Here is a 12,913-nt window from a genome sequence, read left to right as displayed (position 1 = left end):
ATTCTTATCGGATCGTACGTTGGCAGGGAATTTCCGCGAACTCGAGATATACGATCCGGTAGTTCCATCGAAGATAAACTTATTTGTCAAGGCGCGCGCCGCCGTTTAAACAGAACCGTCGACACTTTGGTGAAATCGAAAATCAAGCCGATGCTGTTTTTTATGGCCGAACACGGCGAAGAGAAGGTCTGCAGGAAGAAGATTTCAGAGGAGAATGGGAATGGTTGAAGGAAACCGCAGTTGATGGGACGGAACGACGAATCTCGGACACTCGACTCGCAAGGTCGCACCTATACAAGAAGCCTCCTCCTCCCTCCCCCCTCCTCTTCCGTTCTGCAATAATAATCCAGTTCAGCAACTGTTCTGGCCCGCTGAAGCAACGCTAGAATTCCTAACCGTTTCGAGAGCCTCGCTTAAACGTTTAAAATTGTCAAAAGCAGCAGAGTGCGAGTGTGCGCAGAGAGAGAGAGAGAGAGAGAGAGAGAGGGAGGGAGGGAGGGAGGGAGTTAAGTATAGTCCGTGGAATTTTTGGTTTTGCGCGGAAAACTTTGTGGCTCGAACGACTCCCGCAAAGTGGCGGTTTGGTCACTGACCTCGGACACGTCGTCGCGACGGAAGAGGAGTCGGAGTCACGCATTCTTCCCACTTGCGTCGTCGTCTTCTTGACCTCTGTCCGCCGCCCGCATCGAGGGAAAAAGAAGAAAATAACGGGTGGGGGGGGGGTTATGGAATAAGCAAAGATTTTTCACACCGGAAGCGATGAATTCGTCAAGTTTCATCGGGAAACAATGGAAGAAAGAGATGGAGGCAGAAGAATATTTTATTGGCTGCCGAGGTGGTCCCGCAGGAAAGCCACTACAAAACTGGCATGTAAATCTTCCTCCTTCATCTCTCTCTTTCTCTTTCTCTCTCTCCTCTTCTATGTGGCAAGCAACGTCAGACGGTTGACCAGTCGCTGGGAATGCCCCGACGCCTCAGAAACTGCCAGCTCCGAACTATAAACGCGCGAAAACCACCCACGACTCCGCACGCTCGGAGAAGAAAGATCTTCGCGTGGATCGTTTAATTTGCTGGATTGTTCGTTGCGCCCTATGCGATCGAGTCGAAGAGCGCGAATATAGTCGAGAGTCTGGAAAGATCGGTGCAAAAATTCAGAAGATTGCCCAGCAGCGTATACGAGAGAAGAAGAGGAGAGTCGAGTGGATAAAGAAGGCCCCGAGGAATCGCACGAAAACAAAAGAAACTACGAGTTCTTCCTCTCCTCCTTCTTGTTGCTTCCTTTACGGGTGTCGCGAGTAAAAGTGCGCAACCATCGGACGAGAGAGATAGGCTGTACGAGAGTGAAAGACTCCGAGGGCTCTTTTGGAGTAAACAAAACTCTTCTATAAAACCAAAGTTTAGTGTAAATAAAATTAAATGTACAGTAATTGCAAAAGTATCCGAAAGCTTTCTTGGGTTTTCAGGCTTGGGAAATAATTCGAGATTGCTATTTGGGCAAATCAAGGTTGCGCAAGTGGAAAGAGTAGGGGAGGTTGGGTAGAGAGTGGTAGTTGTGGATTCAGAAGCGAAGAATAGAGTAAAAGGGATCGAGGGACTAGACAAAGAGCGGGCAAAGCGAGACCTTTGGGAGGGGAAGGGAAGAGGGATGAAGAAGGGTAGGAAGGAAAAGGAAGAGGGCCAAGTAGAAGCAGCCAATCGGTCCAGCCGAGTCTTGGATCGTGAGTAAAAGCAGCAGAGCAGCAGCAGCAGCAGCAGCAGTGGTAGTAAGAAATAAAGAGAGAAAAGGAGAGAGAGAGAGGAAGCGAGGAACACAGAGCGTCCGATTCGAGTCGAGTGCCGGCTGCCGTTGGGTTGGTGGGGGCCTGGTACTGGCTCGTGATGTGGTAGGAAGAAAACGGGATGGGTGAGAGGTGGGTGGGGGAGGGGAGAGAAGGAGGAGAAGCAGGGGGGGGAGGTGAAGAGTCGATGCGTGCAGCGAGGACGGTGCACCGGACTAGCAATCGCGAATGGAGGTGAAGAGGAGAGAGAAGGAGGAGAAGGATAGAGCAGTTAAGTTAGTCTGTCGGTCAGTGACTGCCTGACTTTCCCGGCGCAGCTGAAGGTCAACTCTCCCCTTCTTCTCTCCGCCTCCTCTTCTCTGTGATCCTCTCTTCTTCCTCTCCCTCTGCACTCCTCCATCTTACTCCCCTCGTCGCGCGCGCGTCTCGGCCCACCACCCATACCGTCGCACGTCCATCTTAACACACACACACACACGTGCGCGCGCGTACCGGCACCCACATAACTTTTATACCGTATACATCTCCTTGCAATTCTCTTTCTCTCTTTATGCCGCAGCTATCCATCCATCTCGTCTATCTCGCTCTCGCTCTCCCCCTCCTACAATGCTTTTCCGCGTTACGGCCAACAGACTTCCTCGAGATATACGATACAATTGATATAAATCCGCCCTCACGGTTCTATCCTTCAACGCACCAGGAAGTGACGAATACTGGCCACTCCCTTCTCTACCCAACATTATACCACCTACATCAACAAGGATATCAGTCTTTCCGTGATAATGCGATCGATTTAGGTGTAATAATAATACTTCCGTGCGAGCGTATGATTTCCGTGCTCTCGACAATTTTCTAATGCCATTACATATATATATATATACAGCATGTGTTGCGCATCGTTATACACGTTGCGTATAGACGCGCCTGCTCCCCCGCGCCTCGCTATCGTAATTGAATATTTATATCCTGCCAAGTGCGTTGTCGTCGTAATACGTTATTGAAGCCTTATTGTCGATATTTCGCGGCAGGTGCATAACCGGTGGAAAATACATGTATAGCGCACTCGTATACTCTAATCGAGAAGTGGGAGAAGGAGATCGAGGCAAACAGCGAGATACTTCTGGAACTTACTCATCATTCTGGTTTAGCCTCGTCTATACGCGCGTTTCTCTATTTTTCTCCCTCCCCCCCCCCCCCTCTCGTGCCTCATTAATTCTGCCTTTCGAGGGTCATGTGTGCAGTTTGATGCACGCGGAATTCCGTCTCTCGAAATTTTGCTACGTGAGAACTCGCGTCACGCGACCACTGTGACTGTATCGTCGAGTCGGTGCGCGTGTGTTAGTGCGTGCCTGCAGCCGTTTGCATCAGACTTAAAAGTAGAAAGGCCCGCACCGACTATCTGCCGGACGGGACTCTCGTTTTCAGTTACCTTCCCTCCTCTCCCCCCCCCCCCCCCCACTTCTACTCCTCCTCTTTCCACAAACCTCTTCGAAACGTGTTTCGCGCCGTCGTCCGTGCATCTCGAGAGGAAGTCCAACAAAAATTATGGGAGACTTGCTGAAATTATCGCACCAATTGGCTATTCCGCTTTTTCCTCAATCTCTTCCAATAATATTAACCCCCCCCCCCCTCCACTTCGCCCCTTCTGTCTTTGTTTATCGGGTCTGAAGAACGAGCGACGAAGCAACAATTAATTTCACTTTCTTGAAGCAATATTTATTCATCCCGTCTTTCACGCTTGCATTATTCACTGGCGCGCTTATTATTTATGCGCGAAGGCGCAATTTGTGTCACTTACCGGTACGTAACGGTCCAGAATGGGGAGTACGCGTGGCGAGCGAGTAGAATCTCGCGATAACGGTGACGCGGACGAATTTACGATAATGCGTATGGCGAAATCTAGAGATATTAATGTCAACGACACTCTCCTCCAGACAATCTCTCGGGTGATATTCTAGCGGTGAAAATTTCCCATCGAAGCTGAAAATCGTCCAATAAAAGCAGCAAGTGTCCGAGAGTCGATGAACCGAGCAGATAACGATAATTATTCCAGAACGTTGTTATCCAAATTGGATTGCGCGGGGAAAAATTGGTAGATCGAGCGATGGGGCGAAAATGGCGCGGCTCGTGATCCATGGATCAATAAGGAGGAAACGCGTGCGTGTGGAGGATGAAGGAGGAAATAAAGGGAAAAAGAAGAGAGATCTCTCTCGCCTGTGCGTCTCCCAGCCAATTATCCATCGTCACTACGCGGGAATGCGTTCTCTATGTGGCTCTGGGCCTATGAGCTCTCGTATCCCCCTTTTCCTCCCAGTCTTTTTTTACGCTCTTTCCCTCTTTCCTCCCCCTCCACCCTATCACGCAACTTCGGAACCGAACCTGCTTTCCATTTACCGCCATCGTCCTCCCCCATTCTCTTGCGTGGACCTTATATATATTTTCTTCTCTTTTTCCCACCTTAGACTCCTCCTCCTCCTCCTCCTCCTCTTTCTCTCTTTTCTCCCTTTATACTGGTACTTCCGGTCGCTGGACTAACACGAAATTCTCGCAAAACAAACGAGAGACTCTACGCTGGGGAACAGCCCCCACTACGCGCTGCGTATATTTTTAACTATCGACTCGTTACTGCCGCTCTCGAATAAGCTTCCTGTCGGTTTCGGCCACGAAGAGTCGAGAGAGATAGAATTTCTCTGCGTGTGCGCGCGCGTATGTGTGTGTGAGAAAATGGTGTACTCTCCGTCTTCCTGTTGCCAATGTGCACTTTGAATTGGTTTACTGGTCTGGCCGGAGCTAGATCGTATCGAGCCTCTCGTGTGTCTGTCTAGAGTCGGTTGGCACCACTGGCCAGTTGGCCACCCGGGGTCAGGCCAACCTCAAGTTCAAGGATCCAATCGTTACTCGCGACTCTCTCTCTCTCTCTCTCTCTCTTTCTATCCCACTCGCACAACCCCACGCACACCACCCTCTCCTCCTCCTCCTCCGATGCTCGCCATACCGTACCACACTGCACCATTCTCCCATCTTCATCGTCCTCTCATGACCTCACTTTGTTTTTGCAGCTACCGGAATCGCTTTTCATTAAGCCACTTACTCCAATTATTCAACCATTTCGATGCCCATTTGTTCCGTACTCCCATTGTACCTCAATTGCAATCGATCCCAATAACTTTATACCATATATGCCTCGACCCCCCCCCCCCCCACACACACACACCTATTAATTCATAATTAACATCAATCGTTATTGCCCGTGGAATATAATTGATCCACGTTGAAATTACGGAAACGATGCAATAACACAATCGCTCGAGCTTTTCAACCTTTTTTCTACCGACAAATTTTCTGATTTCCGGTCCCTCTCCAGGAACTTCCGGGTGAGACCATGCGAGTAAAAATAATCAAGATTAACGTTTTTAACGTTTTTCCTCGCTTTGATTTCCTGGAATCTCCCGGAGATTACACATTTGTCGTGTGAGCGAGCTCTTAACTCGCTTATCTGTTATTTTTACAAGAGGGAAAGAGACGAGAGAGGGAGAGAGAGAGAGAGAGAGAGTCGCGATACATCGTTTTAACTTGGCTTAGCGGTCTTGTCTCCCTTTCCTATATACGCTCATTGGTATAGGTCAGTGAAGTAGGAGTGTTCCCCCACTCCACGCGATTCCACTCCACTCCACGGCCAACTCCTAGACAACGGGTCTACGATTGACTCATCTAGCTAGTCGTACGACGCGTAAACACGATCCGTTCTAGCTGTTCTCCACGCATTCTCTTCCACCCCCCCCCCCTCTCTCTCTCTCACTCTTTACTTAACCTCTAAAATCTCATTGTCTCGCCTAAACTCATTCCATTTGCCTCGTTACCTCGACCGGTCGTCTAGCAATACACTCTCGCGTCGCATCGTCTCGTTACTCACGTAAATTGAATTTTTCATTGTCGTTCCCACGCAACAATCCGATAGCGATTTCGTCGAAAGAAACAAGTTTGTCGAGAATAAACGAACGCTTGCTTTTCGTAGGCCTGAGATAAGCTGGCGTTTGGTCGAGAGCGCTCTTTTCCGCGATCATCGCGAGAACAACGGATAGCTGTTTATTTTTAGAGACGGTCCACACCCCTTTTGGGACGGCGTGTGCGCGGCTTCGCAGTTTCTTCATCTGTCCCTATTCGTCGCGCCTTGTCTCGACTGGATCGTTAAAATGCTTAGAAGAGAGGGGCCTCTGGATTTTGCGGGAAAATCGGTGCAGGAGCAACAAAAAATTGTCGAAAATAAATGAAGGAGGAAGAGGAAGAGGGACAGGCGTGAGGAATGGTTGGAAGGTGGAGGGGGGGGGGGGGGGAGGGAGAAGCAGAGAGACGAGTTCCGATTTTAGCGCAGTCGAGCTCGGACGAGCGGCGCTATTATGCACTAGTAGCTTGATGGCGTCACCGTGCAACCTTGGCTCGGGTCAATCCTCTATCATACTGCAGCAGCAGAGCCAACTCTCCTCTCTACCCCCTCCCCTACCCTCTCCCCCTTCCCCCCCTCCAGCTACACTTCTCCGATTCCCCCCCCCCCCCCCTCTTCCATCTACGCTTCTTCCCCCTCCCCACTCTACACGCTTGTTCGAACACACATATGTAGTCGGCCCCACACACCAGTACCTATACACCTACAGCGATGCAGTGTGCGAGAAAGAAACAGAAGTGGGAGGGGTAATACACTACTAACACACACGAACGTGGACGCTCTGGTCCAGTGGCGTACCGATGCTTTCTAATTTCCTGGTCACGGACACTTTTTACTCCTTTCTTTAATAACTACATTTCCTGCGAGATCTCCCTCTTTCGACCATTAAAACGCGTAGCAAATTACATTATACATTCTGAAAGACCTCACTCGCCTCTGTACATTTTTTTCTCATCGACGTTTTCGCGTCAATGCCCGTGCGCAAAAATTTCCACGTTATTTCCACATTTTTCTCCCGCTACGTCCCTGAATTTGTCGAAACACACCGTGGACGTTACATCGATAATACATTGCATACGTGCTACGCGAATTTATCTCCTTGGGCCGCGGAACACACTCTCGAGTTCCCGTTGATAAACCGATGCTGCAGATCCGTCGAAGCGCGTTAATTGCTCCAGGAATCGCGTCTTACCCAGTGATTTTTCTAGCGACCAAAATTTCAAGATGGACTGCGAGAAATTTTGACCGAATCGCGGTGAGTCGATGCGAATGTCGATAAAATGGGGTTATTCACGAGAGTTCTTTTGTCAGATCAATTTTCAAGATTCCCGCTTGTTCTCTGTGGTACACGATAGTGCAAAAACAAGTGTGTAAAGTTATAAAGGGGAATAATGTATTACAATGCGTCGGGTGTATGGAAGCGGATTCGTGGCGCATAATATAGCAGATTTTACGAGGCTCGTACATATGCAAAAATCGTGTTTGTGGGCGAAGGAGTTTACCAACTCGGCCGCCGTTATAAAGAAACCCTTCCATCGTGTTCGGGTACGCCGAGTGAACGTTGAACGGAGAGTCCACTGCCCTGTCCCGTCCCTCTTCCTCCAGTCCAATTCCAATATACCTGTCACATTCTCATTCGGCACTCGTGGAAAGCGAGAGTGATCTTTAAAGCGAAAGATTCTTCCTGTTGGTCTTTCATTCTCTCTCTCTCTCTCTCTCTCTCTCTTTCTGTGTTCGTCTCTCTGTCTATCTTTCATATTTTTCTGCAAAAAGGAGAACCAGAGAGGGAAGAACGGAACCAAAGTAAAAAAAAAACAAAACAAAATATCCTCGGCTGTTATCCAGTTCACACAGCGTTCTCGAAACATCAATCATCCGGCGACATAAACGGCAAGACACAGTCGACGACGACGCTCTCAGTTGGAGGGCTATTAATAGTTCATTGCACGTTTAAGTGCGACGTATACTTAAGCGAAAACGCCCTGAACCCGGTTACGACCTTCTGCAAATCGAAGCGATAACAACCCTGGCCATCCCCGCTTTATCCCCCCCCCCCTCCCCTCTCTTTCTACTCATCCAAAATCTATTTTATTTATCGTCACTGTTTCCACTTTTATCACCTAAATTCGCCTCTTCCCATTCCCGCTTGACCATACTTTACGATGCAATATTTTGTTTTGTCCAATTCGGACACACTATCGTTTTATACAGTTTTATTTACCGTAAATTAGCGTATTCTTAAGCTGCTCGCAGTCTTCGATATAGTTAAGCGTATCCGTAAAATTGTCAAACTCAAGAGAAAAGGTTGAATCCTTTGATTCTTGATCGAGCGTTGAATCGGTAGTGTCGTATGTGACTGGCGATACAGTTAGTGCCATCTGGCATGATCGCGCGGAAGCTTCGAGCTCCGAGGGCGCTCTAGTCGCTCGAAATCAAAAGTTGTTGTTCCGTTATGATGGAAAGAACGCGAATGGAATAGATAGTGTTTGATCTAATGATCTTATTCAGAGACATCACTCGAAGTAAAAGAAGAATTGAAATCCATATTTTATGTTACATGTAGTATTCGAGGTTTCCTCGAAGCTTGAGCGACGTCTCTGAATACGACCTTAAATAGAGAGAAAAGAGAGAGAGAGAGAGAGAGAGAGAGAGAGAGAGTGCATCAAGTTAAATAATCGAAAAGCATCCGAGTCTTTTTTATAAATGGATTTAAAAATCGGGTGTCTCTCGATGACACGTACCTTAGTTTTACTATTTGTCTGGAGGCTCTATCGAGTCTCTTGAATAGCCACAGAAGGAGGAAAGTTAACGACATATTTACTAACAATGTAAATTGATTTTTCAGTATCGGAGAGCTACAGCAGCTACGTGAACTCCATGTACGCGGGAGGAAGTCAGTTTGCGACGCCTTGTACGCCGAGTCCACCGCGTGGACCTGGTGGAGTGCCGACGAGCGTGATCCAAGCAGCAACAAGCTCCGTCTCGGACGACCTCTACCTTCTGCAGCTGGGTTTTCCACCCCGCTCGAAGAAAAACAAGATGAAGAAACCTCGACAGGGGGGCGAGGGCGCAGCAGTAAAGCGAAAGTCGCGAGAAGGTTCTACCACCTATCTTTGGGAGTTCCTGTTGAAGCTTCTCCAGGATCGCGAGTATTGTCCTCGCTACATCAAGTGGACGAATCGCGAGCGTGGTGTTTTCAAGCTGGTTGATAGCAAAGCAGTCTCACGTTTGTGGGGACTCCACAAAAACAAACCAGACATGAACTACGAAACAATGGGACGTGCTTTGCGCTACTACTACCAGAGAGGAATCCTCGCCAAGGTAGACGGCCAGAGGCTGGTCTATCAATTCGTCGACGTACCGAAAGACATTGTCGAGATAGACTGCGAGGGGGCGTGAGACAGGCTTCCCCGGCCCAGGCCCGCCAGGAGTCTCCACGAACAACAGCAGCAGCGCCACCGATCGACGAGTCCACCAGCTTACTCGGCGACGCTCCGACAACTCCAGGCTTCGTCCTTAGCGCCGACGATTCTTCGTAAAAATTCCGCTTACCGTCTGCCCACTTGGCACACTCCTCAGGCGATCTAACGTAGCTGTGTTTCTGTAAATCCTCGCTTCCTTTCCCTCCCCCACCCCATTCCCTCTTTACTTTCCGTTTATGCTACATACAGACCCTTTGTGAAATTTGCGCAAAGATTGTCAGATACTTGGAATTGAGCGTAGGATACGCCGCCCGGCGCCGGCGCCATCAGACATGAAATGATAATAGTTAGGTTATCTAGTTTTTAGCCTGTTACGGTTTCTGGAACATTGTTTCTATCGTTAAGTCTTTGGGACCTGGCATCAGCAGTGTCTGAGAGAATCGTTGTTGTACTTTATCGATATTGTATCGTGGTTCTTGATATGTAAAACCACCACGCACAGTTTCTCGGCGTTGTGTCGTCGTCGCTCACCGTTGTTTTGCTTCTTTTCGCGCGGTGCGGTTGTTCCTGGTATAATATGTGCGTGCGCGCGCGCGTATGTAGTTGTGTATAGATAAATGTTCAACTAGGCCACACGAATGCGTCTTCGTAAGCGTGTACGCGCGTGCGTACGGGCGAGCGTGTTTGAGTACAAAATCCGCGACGGAAGCCCCAGATTTTTCATCCTACCTTTGGACGCCATAAAAATGTGTCTCAATATTCATTGGCGCTCCGCTTCTCCTTTCGTTATTCTCTTTTATTCTCGTTTTTCTTAACGTTCATTTTCTCTCTTTTATACTTTTATGCTTCGGTAGACCAGAGTACGTCGCAAAATACTTTAAACTCCTGCGTCTACGCACGCAAATCGAGTATATAGTGTTGAATTTGTCACGATTGGACATGTTGAGCTCGTATTTGTACAAAATTTTATCTGTTAATTGAAAATGGTTAAAGGAAATCGATGTGGAGAGAGTAAGGAGATGGAAGGTTGAAATGGAAAGGGGAAGAGAACCATAACAATCGTTATAAAAACGTATTTTATCGAATATACTATGGACAAATTACTTAATTTAAATAGAAGAGTAGACAAAATTGTATATTCGAGCGTGCGATAAATTATTTATTGTATAGTAAAACGATTATATATGTTAATTAGAAAATTGTTATATGCGTGGTAACGGAGCAAAAAAAAGATACGTGAAAAGTTTAAAAATCGAAACGAAATGAGGGCTGTGAGAAGTGAGTGGAAGTGACAAAAAAAAATGAAAATCAGTGAAAAAAAGATGGATATAGCGAAAGGATATAAAAGCAATGCGTGCGTGGAATAAATGCGAAAAAGTGTTTTATGAATCGAGCTCATGGAGGGGGTACATTATATTTTTTTAAATATATCGAAGTGACGACTCTTCAATTTGAGCTGAGGGTTCAACAACGCAAGGTGCTGGCTATACACACGAGGTCCAAGAATGTTATTTAGCAATTTAGTGCTACTAATTCATAAAGATTATTGAAATAAACATTATATTTCTCTGTAAATATAAAAGATACTTTTAGTAAATATATAGTTTATATATATATATATATATATATATAAATATATATGCATATATAAACTATAGTGTGTGTATATATATTGGATATACACTCATTATACACATATTATAAATATATATATATATAAATATATTATATGTTATTGTAGTAATCGAAGCGAATTATATGTGTCTCTATGAGATTTTGTGTCACGTCGATTTATAAGGAAGCTTAACCGTCTCGTACGATGTCTTCGTTTTTTCAAAGAACGTGCACAAGTTTTCGTACTACTTCTTTTTATACTTGTATATTATACTTGCGATTGGATACAAGCAAAGCGGAGACGCCCCTCTATTATCACCAGATTACCGGTCGCTACCGTAATAACGCACATTCATCGATTTTTATGCTCACTTGAACTAACCAGACATCGTACCTTTAATGTAGCAACCTTCCTCGCGCCTGAGGCGAATCATAACGATAACTTGGAGTAAAATTTAATTTATTGACGCCTCAGGATGTGGCGTGCGAGTGCAAGTGTGTCCTATAGATCTAAGTTTTTGTAAATAAAAATCGTTGAAGAATATAATAATACTAAGAGCAAACATAAAATAGTAATATTGATAACTGGGGAAGAGTTGGTAGACAGAAAGAAAGAGAAAATGTTTATAGTTAGATTAAGATATGCAGCAGTGCTCTCTTACTGAACACGGCGGCTCTTCTCGATTTTTGCGGTAGCCTTGAATACGAAATACAGCAAAATACACTCATTGATCCAGTGCTGCCAATAATGCCTGTAAACGGTCCCTTGCATTTGCCACTTATATATATCGGAAAACATTTGTCGTTAGAATCATAAATGTTTTGGGACGCCAGATACACCGATGATACAAAGCAAATTGCCTTCTTGTATTAACAAAGACGCGTTGCCTTCTAACAAAAAAAGAAAGAAAAAAAGAAAACGAATAGCAAGCTCTAGCGATTTGTATCGTTATACTATCACACTTTGTCCAGGTACTTAAAAGAATAAGAAGAAGTGAAAACACGTTGCCCTATGCTCATTTATCAAGATAGAATTTTGTAATTTTTTCAATAACACAATTTTGGTACATAGAAATTTATGAACTCATATCTTAAGTATACGTACTTAAGTATGGTAAATAAAAATATCAGTACAATGGACAAAAGCAAGTACCTATATAATATACCACTTCTATACATAATAACAAATATTTATAAACCATGAATGGACATTACAACAAAATCCTATTTTTAGGTGAATTAAATTTACATATGTATACATAACAATTGACTACACTAAAAGATATTTTAACAAATAAGACTTTACTGTAATAGGGATAAATACATAATTATTTACCTGTAAAATATATGAGGACACGATGGATTGACGTAAGGAACTCTAATGTAACGTTCTGTGATTCGTTGTTTGTAGGTGAAATTTAATAAAAGATTACTGTATCATAACGTAAAAGAATACCTCTTTCTCTTATGATCACATTCCTGTACCACTAAATTATATTTATTCATAAATATAGATACAATTTTTCTGAATTTATATCTCTTTAATATTCTTATTTCAATAAGAATATGTAGTTGGTTTATATATTCCTAATAATAAATAACAATGATGGAGTAATAGATTATTTCTTCAGTAGTGAAAAACTTGCCTCTACTCAAGAATTTCAATATCAAATTTAGGCAATTATGTTTTTGATGAACTGTAATCAGTTATTATCAAATGTTTGATATTCGATGATGTAATTGCTATACATAGAATATGATGACTATCAGCTGAACTATGTATAGGTACATATGTATGCGTGTTAGTATTCGACAGTATGCGACTTGCTTGAGTGCTTGCAGAGATATTCTGCTCTTTAGGCATCAGCCAAAGCAAAGCTGCCAAAGTCGAGTTGAGGGGGACACATACTGTCACATACTAGTGGTGGGGATACCGAATTCCCACAAGTTAACATCTCTGCATACTACACCACAAGCACACATCTACGTGGGATATGTAAGTGTGCGTTGGCTCTAACTTGCCTTTTAAAGTACAAAATCTAGAATCTTTGTTTGCTTGTGGTAGCTCTCGTCAGTTACTTAGTTGTGATTGGCTACACTACCAAGATATGAGCCAATCACAGCATAGTATAGCCTAAATCATTTCTTATTACATT

At 45.0% G+C, this 12,913-nt stretch overlaps 1 protein-coding gene across 6 annotated transcripts in view; it reads left to right on the top strand.

Moving 5' to 3' along the window:
* Positions 1-12,657, top strand: part of LOC136780607 (ecdysone-induced protein 74EF-like) — a 143,584-nt gene extending 130,927 nt beyond the window's left edge. For all 6 annotated transcript variants that reach the window (XM_066739090.1, XM_066739089.1, XM_066739088.1 and 3 more), the window contains one exon: positions 8,567-12,657. In XM_066739090.1, the coding sequence (XP_066595187.1) occupies positions 8,567-9,120 (554 nt within the window). In that variant the 3' untranslated portion in view covers positions 9,121-12,657. The remainder of the gene's footprint in view (positions 1-8,566) is intronic.
* The last annotated feature ends 256 nt before the right edge of the window (positions 12,658-12,913 follow it).

This window comes from Prorops nasuta, unplaced genomic scaffold (assembly GCF_024137725.1).
Source record: "Prorops nasuta isolate Cenicafe-Biocafe unplaced genomic scaffold, Cenicafe_Pnas_1.2 PNAS00019, whole genome shotgun sequence".
Taxonomy (NCBI): domain Eukaryota; kingdom Metazoa; phylum Arthropoda; class Insecta; order Hymenoptera; family Bethylidae; genus Prorops; species Prorops nasuta.
Note: the sequence above shows the minus strand (reverse complement) of the source record. Positions and strands in the feature narration are given on the sequence as shown.